General features: G+C 44.8%; 1 protein-coding gene across 1 annotated transcript; it reads left to right on the forward strand.

Moving 5' to 3' along the window:
* The first annotated feature begins 583 nt into the window (after positions 1 to 583).
* On the forward strand, positions 584 to 10,791 carry ISL1 (ISL LIM homeobox 1). Its single transcript, XM_036848563.1, has 6 exons — positions 584 to 835; positions 1,664 to 1,853; positions 4,585 to 4,844; positions 6,672 to 6,958; positions 8,200 to 8,367; positions 10,407 to 10,791. The coding sequence occupies exons 1-6, from the start codon at positions 808 to 810 to the stop codon at positions 10,521 to 10,523; spliced, it is 1,050 nt and encodes a 349-aa protein (XP_036704458.1). The 5' UTR covers positions 584 to 807; the 3' UTR covers positions 10,524 to 10,791.
* The last annotated feature ends 10,561 nt before the right edge of the window (positions 10,792 to 21,352 follow it).

Consider the following 21,352-nt stretch of genomic DNA (forward strand, 5'->3'; position numbering starts at 1 on the left):
AGGCCCGGAGCTGTGCGCCAAAGCGCGAAACCAAACGAGGCAAACGGCCTGTTCCAAGTCGCCCCTCTTCCTAAAACCCGGGAAGGACCTCGTCATCAGGAAGACCTACCCACCAGCCACTCGCCACCGGCGGCGGAAAAGTGAGCCCAGCGCGCAACACGGCCAGCCGGACTGCGGGGACCCCAGGAGCGCAGGGCGGAGGAGCAGCGCGACAGGAGGCGAGGGCGCTGGCGACACGGCAGAGAAGGAGCAAGGGAGGGGGCAGGAGAAGGAGGAGGAGAAGGAAGCCAAAAGCCAGAGCGGCCGGGCCGCCCGAGCATCGGGGGAGAGCGGCCTGAGCCCCGAGCAACTCGCCTCGGGAGCCCTAATCTTCTCCCACGGGCTCGCTGAGCGATCAGTGGCGCACGGCACCAGCGAGGCTGAAATATGATAATCAGAACAGCTGCGCCGCGCGCCCCGCAGCCAATGGGCGAGGCGCTCGCCTGACGTCCCCGCGCGCTGCGTCAGACCAATGGCGATGGAGCTGAGTTGGAGCAGAGAAGTTTGAGTAAGAGATAAGGAAGAGAGGTGCCCGATCCGCGCCGAGTCCGCCGCCGCCGCAGCGCCTCCGCTCCGCCAGCTCCGCCGGCTTAAATTGGACTCCCCGATCCGCGAGGGCGCGGCGCAGCCGGGCAGCGGCTCTCTCAGCCTTGGCAACCCTAGGGGCCACTGTTTCCCACTTAGCCACAGCTCCAGCATCCTCTCTGTGGGCTGTTCACCAACTGTACAACCACCATTTCACTGTGGACATTACTCCCTGTTACAGATATGGGAGACATGGGAGATCCACCAAAAAGTAAGAGGCGATTTTACCTTGTGGGGCTCGGTGTGCTGTTCTTGTGCGGGGGTCTCTCTCAGGCAAGGGTGCCAAGGGCTCTTCGGAGTTCGAGTCATTGCTTGGAGAGAGAGAGAGAGAGAGAAGGTGGCTTTTTCTTGTTGCCGCCACGCCTGCATGCTTGCTGTCGGTTCTGATCTTCGGGAAACTGATCGTACCTTGTGTTTGAATTCTCCTGCGTGCCCTCCAAAACCCTAGCCTTCTGGTGCTAAGCGGTGGTTTCCTCCTCGGGAATCCTGAGCTCTCCGAGAAGGTTATTCTGTTGCAAAGGTCTGCCTGCAAGTACAATACCCGGAGATGTGAATTAGCATTAGACTTGCAAAAGAGAACGAGTGACAACTGTATTGATGTCTGCTCTTGCTAACAATTTCCAGTCCTATGTGCTATTTAAGAGCGTGCTTCATGGAAAATATAGACATCCCTGCGTTCACTTAACGCTTCTAGTCAAAACCTTTTCTTTGACTTGACTTATCCATAATCTTTCCCAATGATTATGGCAAAGAGGGAGGAGGGAGGAAAAAGAAATACAAAATGAACGGGTTTGATTGCGTGCTAGGCTTACAAATGTAGACTATTCAAATCTACATTTTACATATATTCCACCTCCTTTTAAAAATGAGTCAGGGTTTTGATGGCACACTCCAATTACCATCCCAAAGTGCAATACTCTTTAAAAAAAAAACAAAAAAAAACTCCCAGAGTACGCCCTATAAGAGAACGACACTAAAAGTGTGTTTATCTCTGTAGGAAGTAAACGGTTAGTCAATCATGTATTTATTTTCATTTCAGAAAAACGTCTGATTTCCCTATGTGTTGGTTGCGGCAATCAAATTCACGATCAGTATATTCTGAGGGTTTCTCCGGATTTGGAATGGCATGCGGCATGTTTGAAATGTGCGGAGTGTAATCAGTATTTGGACGAGAGCTGTACGTGCTTTGTTAGAGATGGGAAAACCTACTGTAAAAGAGATTATATCAGGTACGCCATTTATACTGCTTCCTTAATTTTGTGAGATTTCCCTCTCTCTCCCCATTCGTTATTATTTTGTGTGGCTTTGTCCTTTGGTGAAGTTTGCCTTAATGGATTCCAGCGTGCAAAAGTTACCCTTGTAAGTGTAATATGTAAATTAACCTATGCTGTTCATTTTACTTTTTAGAGGGAAAAAAACCCCCGCGAAACTCGATAGTAGTTCCCATAAATTATGTGGCACTGAGGCTTGTATAATTGCTCTTGGAATTTGTGATGCTCAAATTATTTTCCTCTGTTACCCTCCCCCTTCCAAAACAAACAAAAAATTCAAGATGGAAAAGTTGGGGTTTCTAAGCTTAAAAAAAAAAGGTTGGTTAGTGTTTATTGTATCATGCAATGTTTTTTCTTTTTTTATTTATTTTAATTAAGTATTTTATTAGTAACTTCCAGATTCTTCCGAGATGTCAATGCAATAGGTGAAATAGTTTGACCTAAGCATATTTAGAGATGTACTTTGAAAGAGCAAATAGAGATATTGCCCTTTTACTTTTAGGGTAAGGACTCCTGCCTGGAAAATTTAAAAACCAACACAAATATTCTCTGTAAAAAAGACCGGAAATTTAATCTTTTTAAATATTAACCCTTTGGTGACATCTGACTGTCTTCTTTCTTATCTTATCTGAGCTGATGAATTAGACAGAGCAGATCAAATTGCCCATCATCTGTCTACGAACAATTGGTATATTTAGATAATTGAACAGCTTCCTTTCTCACATTAAAATCTGGTAACTGATAAAATGAGCGAATTGCCCTTACTGTCAAGAATAAAACCACATAAGGAACTTTCTGAATTTTTTTCTTTCAATTTATTCTGCGTCTAAACTTCATGCTTTGCCAATCTCAAATTTTCTGACTTGTGTATACATATGTCAGAAACTTCATTTTCTGCCTTAGGAAGGAAGTAGAATTTCCAAAGAAAATATTATTGTTTTAAGAACAAAACAAAAGAGATAACACCTTCGTTATTATGTCGAATAATATCAAAATATTATATTTAAAAATAAGTTCTCCAGTGGCTGTTAACAAGTAATTAGCTCTGTCTAAGTCATAGAGTTTATCGAGCTTAGAACTTACCTTAAAGTTTAGCTGTGATTTAAGTATGCAGTTACAATATTTTCCTGCTCACTTAGTGTGCAGTGTTTTTTCTTATTTTAAAACCATGAAGTGGAGACTGTAATTTTAATAAAGCTGAACAGTGCAGAAAAAAAAAGTTTATTAATACTTTGATGGTGGGGGAGGAGAACAGGAGGAAAGAGGGGAAGTGGGGAGCTAGAGGAAGGGGGAGGGATTTTGCAAATTGTTTGGTCACAGGCAAGGTAAAGTCCTCATCCTATGAAGTGGAAGATCTCACATAGAGTAGGCGGAGGGAGGGAAAACTTTTCAATCTACCTTCTAACCTCTGACAAATGAGCCATTTTCAATTGTTTACTTGATTGGTTTGTGACCTGGAGATTCTGGAGAGGGAAAGCTCACTTCTCAACCCCAGCAGTAGCTTTACTCCTGTGGAGATAGTGTTTTGCTCAATTGTATTCAGACCTGCTTGTGCCTAATTCTGGCTAAACGTTAGTGGAAGGAACCAATCTCTTTTACATTTTCTTCTCCACTCTTTCAACTGTGTGTGTGTGTGCGCGTGCAAGTGTGTGTGTCCCTTTGAAATCCTGTAGTTGTAAAAGCAGAACAGAGAGACCGTTTAGATTTCCGAATGCCTTTCCCCCCTTGGGGGAGCGAGGCTCCCCCTCTTACCCCCCCCCCTTTGTGTAGGTCTTTTCCTCTCCTCCATTCTCTGTTTGTAGGAACGCTCCTGCTTTGGTTATTAGTGATAACGCGGAGAGGGGGCCAGGGCAGAGCCTCTAGATGAAACCTACAAGGATTGTCTCTTGGTAAAGAAAGATCATCAGTGAGGAAGACCTTAGGAGTGGGTCTTTTCATTTTTCTGTCCGGTCAAGGTTCTCAAATAAACTGAAATAAAGGTAGATGCTTCAGCAACTTGAAAAAGATGGAGGGAACCAAAGCAGATTTTTAAAATAATAATAAAAGGAGGAAGGGAGAGGAAACTTTATGTTAACATTGCTGCCTGAGGAAAAGATCTTTAGCTGGGGAAAAGTGCAGTGGGCTTGTGCAGAAAGGGCTCTGGAAACCCTCAGAGGTTTCATTTTGTTCTTCTGCCTGTGCATTTGTGTGTTTTCAAACCGAGTGGGGTGACAATCTCATTCCATAACCTCATTTTCTTTTGAAAGGAGGATTTGGGTTGCAGTTTTAGAGACGTTTCTAGCAGCAGAAATTGGGGGATAGGGAGGCGAAAATTTGGGGCCAGTGACTCCCGGAGTCCCCCTGGACCCCTCCCTGCCAAGAGCGGCAAGGGCCACCCTGGACTGGTCGCAGAGCAGCGGCCCAGGCTTCCAACACGTCAAACATTTTTCGTTAGTTTGGACTGGGCGTTTTCAACTAAGAGGTACGGATCGAGACACAGAAGCTCATAGGAAAGGGAAATGGAGCGGGAAACGAGAGAAATCTAATCATTTCCACCCTCCCATTCCCAGATTGTCTGCGAATGCTGATTTCAGTGTCTCAGGGAGTTGTGGCCGAGGTTGCCAGCGACCTTGGGTCGGGGGCAGCGCCCGCCTGAAGTGACCCCCTCTCTCTGTGCTTCCCTCCCGCCCCGGGCCCGGCTCCCGCGCAGGTTGTACGGGATCAAATGCGCCAAGTGCAGCATCGGCTTCAGCAAGAACGACTTCGTGATGCGCGCCCGCTCCAAGGTGTACCACATCGAGTGTTTCCGCTGCGTGGCCTGCAGCCGCCAGCTCATCCCCGGGGACGAGTTCGCGCTGCGGGAGGACGGGCTCTTCTGCCGCGCGGATCACGACGTGGTGGAGAGGGCCAGCCTGGGCGCCGGCGACCCGCTCAGCCCCCTGCACCCGGCGCGGCCGCTGCAAATGGCAGGTACTCCTGGGCGCGGAGGGAGGCCCTCCTCGGGGAGGCAGGCGCCAGGCGAGGCCAGCGCCACCCCTGCCAGCGCGCCAGCGGCCGCAGCAACCCTGGGACCCTTGCGGCGGTTGCTGCGGTCGGAAACGGAGGGTTCTGGGTGCGGTTTGCACCGCGCTTCACTCTTTCGCAGCAAGGTTCAATGCCCTCACTGTCTCCCTTGACTCCCCCCAGCACAGCTACACGTCTGTGTGTCTAGATGTGGGTGCCCGTGAATGTACACCGCTTGGGCACACGTGTATGCACACGCCCAAACAGTACTTCCAGTTCCCCTTGGCCTCCAAAACGCGGCTTACTGAAAACGGGCTTCAGCTCCCCGCCAGGTATTCTGCCCGCCGCTGCCTAATTAAAGGGGTGGAGCTCTGGGCCCCTGGAGCTTCCTCCTTTAACCCAATGAAGGAAGCTTAGGTGGCCTCAAGTTATTCAGCCTCTCAATTCCTTTTCCCTTGCAAACTGCCCCCCACTCCAAAATATTTTAAAATTTTATTTGTATCCCTTTGTGAGAGAGTGGGCCTGAAAAGATACAGTTTTAATAATTGCAAGCCTTTGCACAGAGCCGTAATTTAAAACTGTCAACACGCTTATCTGCAGTAATTGCCTTTTAAAAGGGAGCCTCCCTCTTTAAACCGTTCATTCTACTTGATTTGGTGAGAATTTCATCTTCGGGCCTGTTGCTGTGACACTAAATTGACCCCATAGGTGTTGACCTGACCCCCGGGGGTCCTGGAAAGTGCAGGATTTGTAACAAACAGATCTGAGGGCCTTTGCCCCAGGAAGGAGAGTAGAAATAGAGCAAGGTTGGCCAGGAGGGGGGCCACAGGTAAGAAGGCAGACAATGTTTCCAAACCTGCTTTCCGGTCTTGATAAATCTGCCCTGTGCATTTTTAAAGTGTCAATTCGCCCTGAGTTCTGGCTGTGAGAAAACTACAACTCTTCCTCCTCTGCTCTCTGGCAGCTCTAAGAATCCCGTCCTGGGGGATTTGTGACTTAGCTTGCAGGGGGGCAAAGCCAGAGGTGGCAACTTCTGTTAGGTGCAACCTGTGCTCTGCTGTGGGAAGCACAGAAGAGGCCGAAGTATTGGGAGGGAGTCAGGAGCCAGAACACTCCCCAGCTGTCTTTTCTCTAGAGGCCGGGCAGCTCTAAAGAGTTTCGGTTTTCCTTTTCTTGGGATCAGATCACATCAGGAACGTCCAGGTAGATTTAGTAGATCCAGGTAGACTAAGAAAGATCAAAGGCTGGAGAGATGGCCGAAATCCCGAATTTCTTTATCCCCTTGATACAACTGTACCCTGGGGACTGAAGTTCAAGCTCTCTGTCAGAATTCTCCTCAGCCTTTGCGCTGCAGACATCCCGCTGGGGTAGTGTCTCTGGCTGTCACTGGGGTGTTCTGCGTTTCCTTCCCTAGTACCGCCTGTGAGTTGGGGGTGGGGGGGGGTGGACTCGGTGTAACCTGGGCCCAGTCCGGGTACTAGAAAAGGCGAGGAGGGAGGAGGAAAAGGCAGAACGATGCCGCCCCTGCTGTGAGCAGGGGGACAGGCCCTGAGACGTGCGCCCCTTTGCTGACTCCCTGTTGACACGAGCAGGGGCGGAGGCTGCTTTCCGGACCCGGATTACTGAGCATTGACCTCTGAGATTAGAGAGCGAGATTTTATTCTCCCTTTCGCGCCCCTTACCCCCACCTCTGCCGCCCCTGCTTTGTCTGTCGAGGCTGCAGAGAGCTGCCCATTGTCCGGGAGCGGCGCGGGCGGGCAGCCCGGCCCGCTCACGGCACCCCTTGCCCCGCAGCCGAGCCCATCTCCGCCCGGCAGCCGGCCCTGCGGCCCCACGTCCACAAGCAGCCAGAGAAGACCACCCGCGTGCGGACTGTGCTGAACGAGAAGCAGCTGCACACCTTGCGGACCTGCTACGCCGCCAACCCCCGGCCCGACGCGCTCATGAAGGAGCAACTGGTGGAGATGACCGGCCTCAGTCCCCGCGTGATCCGGGTCTGGTTTCAGAACAAGCGGTGCAAGGACAAGAAGCGGAGCATCATGATGAAGCAGCTCCAGCAGCAGCAGCCCAATGACAAAACTGTGAGTGGCCCTGGGGCCCGGGCAGGGGACGAGAGGGGGAAGCCGAGGAGGCGTGCGTGCCGGCTGCCCAGGTGGGCCGGCGCCGTTTCCCTCCGGCTCCGGAGCAGGACCCGGCACTGGCGGCCCCTCCCCCTCACCCCTGCCCCGGGGAGAGGCCCCCCCACCGGTGCCCGGCCCAGTGGCCACACCGCGGCCCGCGCTGCTCCGGGAGGCCCCAGCCCCCGGGGGTGGCCTCGTGCCCTTCAGCCTCGCCCCATCCCGGATCCGGAAGGGCCGTCGCCCCCTCCGTGGGCAGTGAGGCCTGGCGCTGGTTTTGCCAAAGTTCCGGTCATCAGTTCCTCAGGCAGCCGAGAGGAGGAAGGGACCACTCCTTGGCTTCCTTTTTAATCCAGGGTCACCCCGGCGTCCCCGGTGCGCAGCCTGCAGCAGAGCCCCCAGGCGGGCGAAGTGCCCCAAGGTGACCCGTGAAAACAGGGCACCCTCTGCTCCAGGTCAAGCCCAGGTCTCCAGAGGTGTCAGGCCCCTGGCACTATTACCCACTACCATCCCTGGCCCAGAGCGGCACCCAACTGGCAGGCCTCCTGGTTAAGTTAAACTAAAGAGTTTCTTTCTTGCCCCCCGACAACCTGCTTTTTTTTTTTTTTTTTTTTGCTTTTTACTGCTTAGGCCTTATTTTTAAATGCCATAAAACCTGCTGTCATTAAATTTGGCAGACTCGCCAAGCCTGGGCCAGGGCACTTTCTAAGTTGGTTAGTGCATAATAGCACAATAGTGGCCAGACCCAAATGCTTGGGAGTCGGGGTTGGCTCCCGGAGAATTGCCTGCAGAAAATCTACCCCCAAATCTGACTAACAAACTGCCCAGAAAACCACCATGTCTAGAGGCTGAAGGGAGGCCTATCCTGCCTCAGCTTTCCACTGAGATGCTATGGCCTGGAAAGGCAGACGGGCGGAATTGGGATGAACAGTGAATTTAAGGGGAAAGAAGAAAGTCGAGACAGAATTTCGCTTAATAAGGTCCAAGCCAACCTAATAGTCCAGCCCACAGAAGCAGAAGAACAAAACAGAATAACACAAAACTGAACCCTGGCTAACATCCATATGCGTAGCAGATTAACTGAGTCAATAAAGGCCACTATATAGATAAGATAATGCCAGGGTATATTTGCTTAGCCTGCACAGACAATGGAGGGAGGGAGTTTGCTCATTAACATGTTGGGTTTGGGGGGGACCTATTCACAGAATATCCAGGGGATGACAGGAACTCCCATGGTGGCCGCCAGTCCAGAGAGACACGACGGTGGCTTACAGGCAAACCCAGTGGAGGTGCAAAGTTACCAGCCGCCTTGGAAAGTACTGAGTGACTTCGCCTTGCAGAGTGACATAGATCAGCCGGCTTTTCAGCAACTGGTAAGTGTCAGCTCCCAGAGTGGGGAGGCTGAATCTCCAAAGAAAGGAGATTCTGGTTAAACTGTCACACAAGGAAAGAGTCTGGGGGGGTTAGCGAGGAGGGTGCTGCCTGTCCCCAGGGTTGGGGAGAGACGAAGGGGGTGTGTTGGAGAGAGGAGGCAAGCACGCAAGGAAAACAAACCTCTTGTGAGTCTTTTCTGTGAGAGTTCATAGTTTGACCATATAGGTTGAATTTTCTATCAATCAGGCCTGTTCTGAGGGATTAACTTCAAGGTGCCTAACTAAATAGACACGCGTGGGAAGGTATCCTGGGTTGCAGAATCATACATCTTCGACTTGTAGCGTCAGAAGGGACATTAGAGATCACCTTGGCATTTTGATCAGCAGCCAGTAAATTTACTCCCTTCTCAGCTCCTAGAGCATGGTATAGTTAAGGACCTAAATCAAGGTGATTGTAATAATAATCAATGTTGTAATACATAATCAATGTTATTATCAATGGTCAGCAGGCACCTATCTGTGCACTATTCAAATATATCAATAAAGAGTTCAGTTATTCAAAGATATGATTGATACTTTTTGTGACTATATCTCTTTCTGGGACTATATCTTAATCTAAAATGTAGGACTGCTTAAACATTTTTTTAGTGTATAAGTTCAAATATCATACACAGTCACATACTGTGGGGCATGTATAGCAAAAGGAACCAGAGTTCTACCAATCAGAGAGAGAATAATGTGAAAACCGGTTTTAGTGTTAATATGTTCTACACATGCAGAGAAGAGAAAACTCAACTCACCTTTCACCTGGGTGAAGATAACTAAGATTATTAAGTATATATCTTTTGTGAGATGATATATGTACACATACGGTTTTTTTTCTTAAGTAATAAACAGCCCTGTAGGATCTTGTTCTATAAAACAAGATCCATCCGAAAAACTTGTTCCTTTCTTTGAAAATAAAGCTTGAAGTGAGGTTAACTTTTTACCCTCACATTTACCTGGAGGGCATTTTCTTTCTTTGTGGCAACAGTTGGGTAATGGGCCACAGGCAGTGGTTAAAAGGGCTTGGCCCAGGTGTCTGTTTGCAAGTGGGCCAGTCTAGAGGAGGCAAATTTGAGAAGTCCCTTGGCCTCACAGTGGGAAAGTTCAATAAGATAGCAAGGAAGGCAGACCCTGGAATTAGGAAAAAGAACTTATTTTTACTGTCAGGCTAATCTTACCAGTTATTTGGATCATAGAAGGCGGGTAAGGGGAGGGTTCAGGGCAGCCAAGTGTTTGCACCTCCTGAAACTTTAGTGTCAGCTGAGAGCAGTGGAAGGGAAGCCGAGGATGGGGAGGTGTTGGGAGCAGAGTGGAGAAGAAGGTTTACAACAGCAACACAATACTTTCGGCTTAAGAGAAGGAGCCAGATATTTATAATGTGGATGACATTATAATATATGGGTCTCCTCTCGGAAGGAAGAGCCTGATTGAAAGAGAGAAAGAGGCCAAAAGGCAGCAGGACCAACAACAAGGAAGAAAGGCCACGCTGTGGACCCTCTGAGGAGTTAATCATTGTTCTGTGGAGCCTCCTCTGAATCTCCCGTCACACGATCTGAGCGGCGTGTTATGGATTTTCCAACTCAAGAAGAGAGGCTTTGATGCCTAGAGACTGAGAACTCGCCTGCTCCCAGGGCAACACGTAGCCGGCAGGATAATTTTATTTCGAGCATGCATGGTAGAGTTGCGATGCCATTTTACAGTGGGAAACACATTTGTTCTTAAATAATTTAATGCAACATAATGTTGGGAATTCAGTTTCAGTTAAAACAGAGATCTCTTGGAAGATGGGAAAGCGAGAGGATTTCTTCCCAAGTTCTTTTCCTTGTAGGCTTTCTTTAAGCCTGTTAAAATTCAGTTATATATGCGGATATCTCTATCTATATATCTGTCTCTGCACACAGACACACACACACACACACACAGAGGACAAGTTTATAATCCTTTTGTGAATACGATCACAGCCTCCTTTATTCATTTCTTAACCTTCTATGCAGGTCAATTTTTCAGAAGGAGGACCGGGCTCTAATTCCACTGGCAGTGAAGTAGCGTCGATGTCCTCTCAGCTCCCAGATACACCTAACAGCATGGTAGCCAGTCCCATTGAGGCATGAGGAACATTCATTCAGACGTATTTTTTTCCCTGTTGGAGAAAGTGGGAAATTATAATGTTGAACTCCGAAACAAAAGTATTTAACGACCCAGTCAATAAAAACTGAATCAAGAAATGAATGCTCCATGAAACGCACGAAGTCTGTTTTAATGACAAGGTGATATGGTAGCAACACTGTGAAGACAATCATGGGATTTTACTAGAATTAAAACAACAAACAAAACCCAAACCCAACATAATGCTATCCAATGACCTTAGGAGTACTGAAAAAAAAAAAAAAAAAAAGACGTTTTTAAAACGTAGAGGATTTATATTCAAGGATCTCAAAAAAAGCATTTTCGTTTCACTGCACATCTAGAGAAAAGCAGAAATAGAGATTTTCTAGTCCATCTTTTTCTGAATGGTGCTGTTTCTATATTGGTCATTGCCTTGCCACACAGGAGCTCCAGCAAATGAGCGGGAAGAGAAACTGGCCTCTTTGGCTGAAAGAGTTCTTTCAGGAAGGTGGAGCTGCGTTGGTTTGCAATGTTTTTAGTTGACTTTAACAAGGGGTTAATTGAAATCCTGGGTCTCTAGCATGTCCTGTAGCTGATTTCTTTTTTCCTTTTGCCCCTCCCCATCTTTTTTTTTTTGAGATCCATCCTCTATCAAGAAGTCTGAAGCGACTTTAAAGGTTTTTGAATTCAGATTTAAAAACCAACTTATAAAGCATTGCAACAAGGTTACCTCTATTTTGCCACAAGCGTCTCGGGATTGTGTTTGACTTGTGTCTGTCCAAGAACTTTTCCCCCAAAGATGTGTATAGTTATTGGTTAAAATGACTGTTTTCGCTCTCTCTGGAAATAAAGAGGAAAAAAAGGAAACTTTTTTTTTTGTTTGCTCTTGCATTGCAAAAATTATAAAGTAATTTATTATTTATTGTCGGAAGACTTGCCACTTTTCATGTCATTTGACATTATTTTTTGTTTGCTGAAGTAAAAAAAAAGATAAAGGTTGTACCGTGGTCTTTGAATTATATGTCTAATTCTATGTGTTTTGTCTTTTTTCTTAAATATTATGTGAAATCAAAGCGCCATATGTAGAATTATATCTTCAGGACTATTTCACCAATAAATGTTTGGCATAGATAAATAAATAAACACAATGATCCAGGGTCCCTCTTTTATATGTTTACAAGTTAAGTCATTAAAATGTCTGAAATTAAGGACTGCATGTGAATCGGGGTAAAATGACATATAATAGGTATGATATTTTATTGCAGATAGTTAAGGTTGAAATTGCAAGTTTGCATTTCAATAGTTGGATCAAAACTGGTTGGAAGCCTTTAGCTCTCAGCTGTGATGTTACTGGTTTTTTGAAAATGAGATGCTTTCCTCTGTCCTGTTTCCCACCTTTCTTTCCTCCTGTCTCTTTTCTTGCCCTACCCTCCATCCCACCCCACCCCACCCAAAATAGGAAGAGGGTCCTGCTTAAAATGGATTTTGATCCTGAGTCACTATTTTTATCTTCTTAGAGTGCTTTATACCAAAGTCTTCTGCTTAGGGTCGTTGAAATGACCCATATTTCAAGTATAAGCTCTCGCTAAAAGAGAGGCTTTCTGCCTAGCCAGTGAAGTATGACCATTATTTACCAGTGGCGGCTGTCAGCCGTTTGAGAAATGCTGCTTTATTTGCGCAGGAAGACCAGACGGAGAGAGGGGAGTTTTCTCACCAGTTCCCAGACCAGTCAGTGGGTGTCTTTTCTTGCCTCTCCTTCCCCACCGTCTCCAACTTGTTTCCTACCCCCCCTCCCCTTCTCTCTTTCTCCCTTAACTCCGACCCCCAAAACCTTACGAGGGTGATTGGTTAGGGCGGAGGGGCGCGGCGGGGACTAGATGGGGAACCGCCTTCTAGGGGCAGGGGTCCGGGTTGCGTGCGGTCGGAGTTTCGTGGACGTGCGCTCTTAACACCTTGACCGCTGGCATTTAGCAGCGGCTCCTGGGCCAGAGCCAGAACCCAGGGAAGGAGAAATGGTCCTGTTCGAAATCAGGCTTCTCGGTTCGTTTGTGGGTGTAGAGTTAGGATTTGGGGCTCCATCCTGTCTCCTCTCCTCCCCTCCCCCCTCCCCCCATGATACTTTGGCTCTCTACAAACTGAATGCATTTGTACGCGCGAGTGTAATGCCTTTTTAAACATCTGACAACTCGTAATAAATACGAAAGCTAACGTACCCTAATGGTGTGTCTCGTGGCGTGCGCCCCTTAGGACCCCTGACGTCGAGCGGGGCGGAGGCCGGGCTGGAGCCCCGGGAGCCCCGCGTCTCCCCAGCTCTCAAGTCGCTTTCACCCTCTCCAAACCTGCCGCAAGTCGGGAAACGAGCCTCAATTAGGCTTTTGTTTGGCTTTGTCCTACATAAGGGGTTAATTACAGGCTCTAACGTGGTGGGGGCAGAGAGAAAACAAACTTTGCATTGAAAATGTTACAGTGCATTAGACATGCCCGTTGATTACTTTGATTGTTGTGTCTAATTCTTGACAGAGGGGTAATAATTTGGCCGGCAGTAATAATGGCTTGTAGTCATCTGTTGAGAAAAACAGGGGTTATGTCTTATCTCACACGGATCTTCTCCAAGAAACGCCTTTTTTCTTTTTCTTCTTCTTCTTCTCCTTCTTCTTCTTTTTTTTTTTCTTTTCTGTCCCGTCTCTCTCCTCTAATCTCTTGCACCAGACTTGACTTTTCCAGATTCCCATTCACTGTTTCTATTCGCCTGTCTTTGATTTTCCTTTTTGCTCACCGTCATACCTGAGACGACTAACTAATAAGTGCAAGGATGGCAGGTACAACATGAATATTGGTGTCAGGAGTGCAGAGTTACTGATAGCCCAAGCCCTGGTTTGAAAACCATTAAGTTCCCTTTCCCAACCATAGCCTTTAGTTGACACTTTTGAAAACATTAGGACTTGGAAAAAAACTTTATTTAGGGTTTGAATGCAATAGAGGTACTTAAGTGAGGCACACATCTTTGTGATGGTTTTTCATGCTGACATTTATTTCTGAGATTAGGTTTGTGTGTGGGGAGATAATGTTTTACATATATAGATGTCAGTCTGTTCTGAAGTCCACAGCTCGAATTTAAGTACAGTAATTTGGGAGGGAAGTGTTGAATGATTTGGTTTCACTTGCTAGATTCAAGATATATCTTGCCTGATGGCTGAGAATGGATTGATGGGTCGATAGCATTCCAGTTCTTGTATTATTCATATGAAAGGTGTGTTCCCTTCTAGACTCCTCAGCATGTGCTCTACAATGTGTAGCTGAAATGTCTTCTTGTTTGCAAACCATCTTTTGCACATAACTCTCCTTTTCCCTGCACACCTCTGGAGACCGAATTTTGAGCGGTGCTCTTCTAATGAAATTCCTCCTGTTTGCCATTATCTTTGATCCTCCCTCCCCTTATTACTCTGAATTCTTCCTTCTGGACATTATGACTCATTTCCTCCAGCTTCTGCAAGCTAAAATTTAATGCAACTAAAAACATCCAGGACGCTCTCCTTAAATCAGGGAATCTATATCAACATCTATACTCCTAAAAAGACAGGATTTTTTTCTCCCTATTGTTCAGAGCAATAACCCTCTGTATCAGTTTACTGTCTCTGTCTTTTCCTTTCATCAAATGGACCTGGCTTTTCTTACCATTAAAAAAAAAAAAAGGTCCTTTCTAAGTTAGAATCATATTTGAAGAGATTTTTTTTCTTCATTGAAATAACATTTCTGGTTATTTGAGATTCTGTGTGGGTGTGTCTACCCACTTCCCAATTCACAACTTTTTTGGAATTCAAGATTAAAAAGATGATTTTGTGTTGCTCTGCGGCTCTTCACCCTGATCAAGTTGTTAAACCTATCTATTGACCCTCTTTTTGGTCTATCTTATCCTTTTGGCTAAAAGCCAGAAAGACACAATGTGCTTTTGAGGTACCTCAAAGTACTTGGCATTTTTCTAGCACCTTGAATTTTTAAGCCATAAGATCGATCTCATTGAAATATCTCTTATAAGCCCCATGTGGATTTACTTAGCCTTTTCCTTTTTCTTAAAAAAGAAGAAAGAGGAAAAAAAAGTAAAAACTAGGTCCATACCACCAGAAGAGCTAAGTTTGGATGGAACCCAGCCAGGTTGAGTTTAATCTCCCCTCTAATACAAGTAAACTAAGCAGAAAGTACTTGTTTTCTTATCTGTAAAGTTCAGTTTAATCAACTTTTGTAAAGGAGATTTATAATCCAAATTATGCTTGGGTTCTATTCATTAAGGGCTGTTTACTTCCTCGCTGCTAATCAACAATTAAAGATTATGTCACAACAAGGCAAGTCAAATTTTCTTTGGGGGCTCTGGGAGAAAGGGGGAGGGGATTATTTTTGTGCCTTTATTTTAAAAGTGTTACTTTCAAAAAATGGCTGCAAATCTTGAATTCTCATTAATTATTTAAAATAAAAACAATTAACTTGTACAGTGTGAGTGGGTATTTTTAAACTAAATGTAAGTAGTTAATTCAGGGCGCTGGCAGCCGATTCTGTTTACTGATCTTTTCTGATTGTTGTTTTCTTGATAACCGAGCAAGCCACTGAATGGCTGGTTGAGCCCAGGCGCCACAAACATAAACTTCACAGCTTACAATGTCCCAAGTCGTGATGGAGGATCTCTCCACACCTCCCGGAGACTTCTGAAGTGTAGACAGAGAAGTTGGTTCACAGGGAGCGAGGGAGGGGGAGGGGCAGGAGGGAAGGCTGCTGAGTGTTTGCTGTGAGCATTGTTACTATCACATCCTTTAATTTTTATGGCGCTTAAGCTGTTGGCTCCGAGAAGCCAGTTTCTATGCCTTGGAGAAGCCAGCCCCTCCCGGAGCCGCACTTCAGAGTACTTCATTCTTTTTAGTTTTTTAACATTTATTTTGCAAATCTTCCTGCTTAATTATGCCTCTGAAAAAGCGCTCAGCAATGATAAGCAAAGCGTTCTAAAAAGAAAACCATTTTTTTCTCCAAAAGAGGACGCCTAAGGTTAGGGGGGAAAGTTGGGGGTAAGATTGCTTTTCACCAGATGGGAAGAAAGGCACCTTGACCTGAGCTTTACGAGAGCCCTACGGGGAGATTCCGTTCAGCCCTCTCCACGCCTAGGACCCTCTTTCCCTTCCACTGAGCAAAAGTTCGTGCTCATTTCAGGGTGATGTTATTTGTGGATTTGATTGGGTTGGCAACTTATTTTTCCGGTCTTCCTAGTGGTCTCCCCGCTAAAGCGTTTCCCATGTCCAGTGGGCAGGGCAGAGCCGGGCTGCACTCGGGTTTGGGGTGGGTGGGTGCTAGGAATGGGGGACCCGACACCGGTCTAACCAGCCCCATGACTCCCGCAGGCAAGTCAGCCCTTGATCCCTTAAAGCAGGGACAATCGTGGTCCGGGAGAGGAAAAAAGGGTGTTGCTGGGCCCTTCTCTTTCAGGGGTTGATCAGGTTGGCAGATCTGGAGGGCTAATCCAAACAAGGCGCTTGACTTGTGAGGTCGCGAGTCTAGACAGAGCTGGTGGCTCGGCGGCTCCTTATCTTTCCCTGGAATCAGCCGAAGAGGCGCTCCCCGGCCCACTGCGCTCGGCTCGCCCCGGCCGGAGCCACAGCGCGGCGCAGACGGCACAACAAACACGGCACCTGAGGCTTTACAGCTCGCTTTATTGTTTAATGGGGAGGGCCGCAAAGCAGTCATTTGTTTTCTCGGCCCCGAGCCGGGCCGTTCTGCGTGGCGGTGGGCCTCGGACACCGGGTGGGAGGTGCGCCAGCCCAGCCGTCCGCTCGGTCCCCGCGGGCCACCGCGCGCGGCCATCCGGTCCCGTGCCGCCCCCGCGCAGCCCCTGGGCAGGGCTCGCCGGAGACCCCAGCGCGGCGCGCATCTTTATCCGCGCCTCGGAGGCCGAGGGGGTGGCGGGCTGTAGGAGAAAGCTCAGCGCGAGGTGTCCTAGACTAATCCAGTATCTCCTCTCGCTGCCTGGAAATGACAGGTCTGCGCTATACCACTTACGGTCTGCGGGGTCAGTGGGCTCTGACTCAAGGGCAATCAATAAAAACATTTAGTTCAGTAATAAGCTTCTCCCCCCTTCGCCCCCCACCGTGTACCGAGAAAGATGCGTCACCATCTTAGAGTGTCCCTGAGCGGCGGAGCGCCCTTTCTTTCCGAGCAAGCACAAGAAGTGGCGTCACTTTCTTGTGTTTTCGTGACCAGTTCACTGGGCAAACCGTGGAAGCCTGCCTTGATCCTCCAGCTGGCTTCCACCACAGAGAGGCTGGCACTACCAGCCACTTGGGAGCGAGGGGACCATTGGGACAGAGCTTGCAGTGCCCTTTTTGGAATGACGAATAACCCAGCTTGGGGATTTATAACCAAGGATTTTGTGGCTTGCATTTCAAATTAATTGAGTAGCATTCAGTTAATTATAATTTTGGTCCTTCCCTGTGGGGTTTTTCTCTTGTTTCAAAAAGAAGGGAGAGTTTCTAGTTACATCTTGTTACTATTCTTCTAGTTTGCAAACAATGTATGTGTGTATGTGTGTGTGTGTCTTTGGCTGCCTCTGTTTGAAAACTAAGCATCAGTGGAGGTCAGAAAATTTGGTTATTTGCTTCATGTGATGGTAATACAGACAACAGCATCTCCCAGCTTTGGAGGTATACGAATTCACATCATGTTCTTCCTTGCCTGGTCCCAGTCTCACAAACGTGTCAAATGAAAAAAGACAAAACCCAAGTTTCGTGAAATCAAAGAATTTCTGTAGGGAGCTTAAATTTTTTTTTTTTTTCTTTCTCCAGAAAATAATCCTGAACTGTAACTCAGGCATTGACTTTCCTTTTTCTCATGGGTAAGAGTTGCTGTTTATTTTGACCTGTCACAAATACAATGTGTTGTTTGAAACTTGTTAAACTTAGCAGGTATATGGAGATAATACTAGACAGGCCACTGAATATGATAAGGTAAAATATGGTGGGAATGAACTTTTAGGGGCTATGAAGGATTTTACTTTTTCCCAATAGCTTTTTAATTAATTTCTTCAAAATGTTACATCTATTTTTTTTCCACAGTTCTGTAATATCATACTGTAAACAGTTGTTCAGAGCACAGTAAAGACATGACTGGCAAAATGCTACTTGTGCAGATTCTGGTCTGCAGTTATTTTGATAATTTAGATTACTTATAGTCTCAATTAGTTTTAAATAAGTTTTCTTTACCATTAATAAAAAAATGCCCATACTTAATTAGGATCATGTTTTGCCTTAAAATTTTCAATAATTACTTATTAGATCAAATATTACTTTGTTTTTATTATATACAGGAGGTTTACTTTAAAAATAGGTTTAGCAAAGGAAAAAGAATATCTGACTTCGGGGGAGAACTAGCAGGAAATAGAAAAAAGAAGTTTTATTTGGGAAGAGAGCATATATACTTTGAAACAGTATATTTTAAGCAATAAATGGGAAAGTGCTTGTGGGCTAAATAGTTAAAATCTCATTTTAAACTCACAGACTATAAATTATAGTTATTTAAAATTTTGTCCAAGAGTTTTTGTTGTGGGATATAAGTTCTCAAGAAGAAATACTTGAAATAAAAATAGCCCGGCAACCTAAATAACATTTAAGATTTAATTCATGAAACAAAATGAGTGATTTTATTTGTAAAATACAGTAATTTTCTTCCACTAACAATGAATGCTGATGTCTAAAATGATTAAGTGCAGAAAATACATTATTGTCAGTTTCTGGAGAATGAAACTGATTATCAGTTTCTGGAGAATAAAAATGCTGAATAAATTCTGAAATCATTTACTTTCTTCAGTAATGTATGGACATATTCTAGAGATCACTACTTAGAATTTCATTTTTGTATCAAAGTACATTTCGTATTTTTAAGACTATGCTATATCCTTGAAGTCTTTACAGCTTCACAGATACTAGTCACTGCGGCATTTTATGCATGGCCAAATTTCTCCCTGTTTACCAGAATTTCGACACTTGGATGAAGGATTGTATATCACCAATAGAAATTCACCTTTTAGTTCTATTATCCCATCAATGGATTCATAAGTCTCATTAATGTTAATGTGTCATTTGCAAAACAGGGCTTGGAGGTATTTCACCCAGCAATGTCTTTATAGCAAGTATGTCAAGGCCAAAACGACCTAAGAAATAATTTCAGTCACACCTAGGCCTAGATAATATATTAGTCTCACAGGTGAAAATCAGCATATGAAGTGGTAGGATTAGAATTGACTTTAAAAACAAATGCATTAATTTTTTTTAAAAAGGCCTAAAAATATTTTCCCTCACCTTTTAGAATTTTAGGAGTAATCCTTATTAGTTAACTGATTGTTCAGAAATATTCCTGCCAGGCCAGGCAAATAATACAGCTTCTCTACCATTGAGATCTAGGACCAAAGCTGGTGATAAACTGCTTACTCACCATATAGGACCTTGTTTCTAATGAATTATCTACCGGAATTGAGTAATGCTTTGTTTATTTGTTTTCATTGTGTAGTGGTGATGGACTCTATGAAATCATTCTTGTGGATAAATGTGTGCATTTGTAACCTGTATTATGGCAGCCTTTGGCCGTGTCATAGAGTTTTCTCGAGGGCCGGGCTAAGTGGCTGGTATTAGAATTAAATCTGTAACATTGCAGAATTGAGTGATGGTCCAAGAATATAAATGATGAATGTTGTTCATCATGAATGTTGTTTTGGTTATTCAAGTTAAAATCTTCTAGAACCACTGTATAGACTAAGAATATTTTAAATCGTCTTTATAGGGAATATCAGGGAAGGAGGCAGTTTCTCCTAAAGCAAGAGACGCATAGTGGTTGTTTCTGCCATGACATGACACTTTTCTATCTGTAAAGCACTTTACAGTCATTAGTTATGCATGAGAGCCGCCCTGAGCCCGTTTTCCTAATGACCTCTCTACCTGTTTCTCAGCACAATTCTCAATTCCCTTGTCTTTGTCACAGCTTACCCTTCCCCCTCCCCATATCCTCAAGTCCATTCTCTAGTAGGTCTGTGACAAAGTGAGAGAATGGCATGGACATATATACACTACCAAACGTAAAATAGCTAGCTAGTGGGAAGCAACCGCATAGCACAGGGAGATCAGCTCGGTGCTTTGTGACCACCTAGAGGGGTGGGATAGGGAGGGTGGGAGGGAGGGAGATGCAAGAGGGAAGAGATATGGGAACATATGTATATGTATAACTGATTCACTTTGTTATAAAGCAGAAACTAACACACCATTGTTAAGCAATTATACTCCAATAAAGATGTTAAAAAAAATAAAAATAAAAAATAAATTTAAAAAATTTCCCTTGTCTTTCCCTCATATGTGTAAGAGCAGAACATCAAAGAAACAATACTTTGTCCTTGATGGCTTCAGTGAGGACTACATTAGATCAGAGAATGGAAACCATTTTATAAACATCTTCAGTGAGGTCCACTCTCCTTACTTCCAGGAATTGAGGGGAGATGCTGAATGGTGCAGTGGGTGTGTGAAATTGACTAGCAAAACTGTAATTTATCTCCTTAAATAAGTGACTCTCAAACTTTTTGATTCAGGACCCCTTTAAACTCTTCAGAATTATTGAGGATCTCAAAAAGTTTTGGTTTATGCGAGTTATATTTGTCAGTGTTTACTATATAAATTTTAAATGATGATTTTGAAATATTTGTTATTTATTTAAAATAATGTACTATATTATCACATAAATTACTTTTTAATGAAAAATAAGTATAGATTACAAAGCAAAAAATCTAGTAAGAAGAGTGATATAGTTTTCTTTTTTAAAATTTTAAAATTTTTTTAACTTTTTATTTTATATTGGAGTATAGCTGATTAACAATGTTTTGGTAGTTTCAGGTGCACAGCAAAGCGACTCAGCCATACATATACATGTATCCAATGGTCTCCCCCAAACTCCCCTCCCATCGAGGCTGCCACATAACATTGAGCAGAGTTCCCTGTGCTATACAGTAGGTCCTTGTTGGATATCCATTTTAAATATAGTGGTGTGTACATGTCAATCCCAAACTCCCTAACTATCCTGTCCCCCCACCCTTCCTCCCTGGTAACCATAAGTTCTGTTCTCTAAGAAGAGAGTGGTATAGTTTTCTATTTTTGCAAATCTTTTAGATATCTGGCTTAATAGAAGACAGCTTAATTCTCATATCTGCTTCCTCATTCAAACTGTGGTCATATCACACATCCTGTAGCCTCTGGAAAAGTCCATGTCCTCTCATGAGAGAATGAAAGTAATAAGGTAAAAAAATGTCTTAGCATTACCATGAAAGGAGTTTTGACCTCATAGACCCCCTGAAAAGGTTTCAGAGACACCTCCTCAGAAGTCTCCAGATCACATAGTGAGAATCTTTGCCTTAAAAATGGGCTTTTACAAAAGGATTATAGAGAAACTATTGCTTGAGGGAATTTAATTGCTTAGGTTAATGTTCTAGGGATAACAGGTTTGTTTTTAAGGCAAATTCTCGTTGCAGTTTTATTTTGTGACTTTCCAATTCCGTCATCAAACACTGATCTGAAAGTCACCTATATCCAGGGCCTTGAAGAAAAAAAAATATTGTGATGTTACATAACTGAAAATTTAAGACTCCTTTCTAAAAAAACTTTAGGAGAAACAGATCCATGAATGTGGACTAGCGTATGTAATATGTGCTGAACTCATTTATTTTATTTTTTTATCTCTTAGAATCTTTTTCTCCTTTACCCTAGTAAAGTTGGAGGGCGATGAGCATTGAAATCCATAACGAATAATTCTGACTTGACATATGTGG

The sequence above is a fragment of the Balaenoptera musculus genome, chromosome 3 (assembly GCF_009873245.2).
Source record: "Balaenoptera musculus isolate JJ_BM4_2016_0621 chromosome 3, mBalMus1.pri.v3, whole genome shotgun sequence".
Classification (NCBI taxonomy): Eukaryota; Metazoa; Chordata; class Mammalia; order Artiodactyla; family Balaenopteridae; genus Balaenoptera; species Balaenoptera musculus.

Excerpts from the sequence above, each read along its gene's own strand:
- ISL1 (XM_036848563.1), top strand. The coding sequence starts at position 808 with ATGGGAGACATGGGAGATCCACCAAAAA. Across the intron at positions 4,845-6,671 it reads GCGGCCGCTGCAAATGGCAG|CCGAGCCCATCTCCGCCCGG; the intron begins GTACTCCTGGGC and ends CTTGCCCCGCAG. Across the intron at positions 6,959-8,199 it reads AGCAGCCCAATGACAAAACT|AATATCCAGGGGATGACAGG; the intron begins GTGAGTGGCCCT and ends ACCTATTCACAG.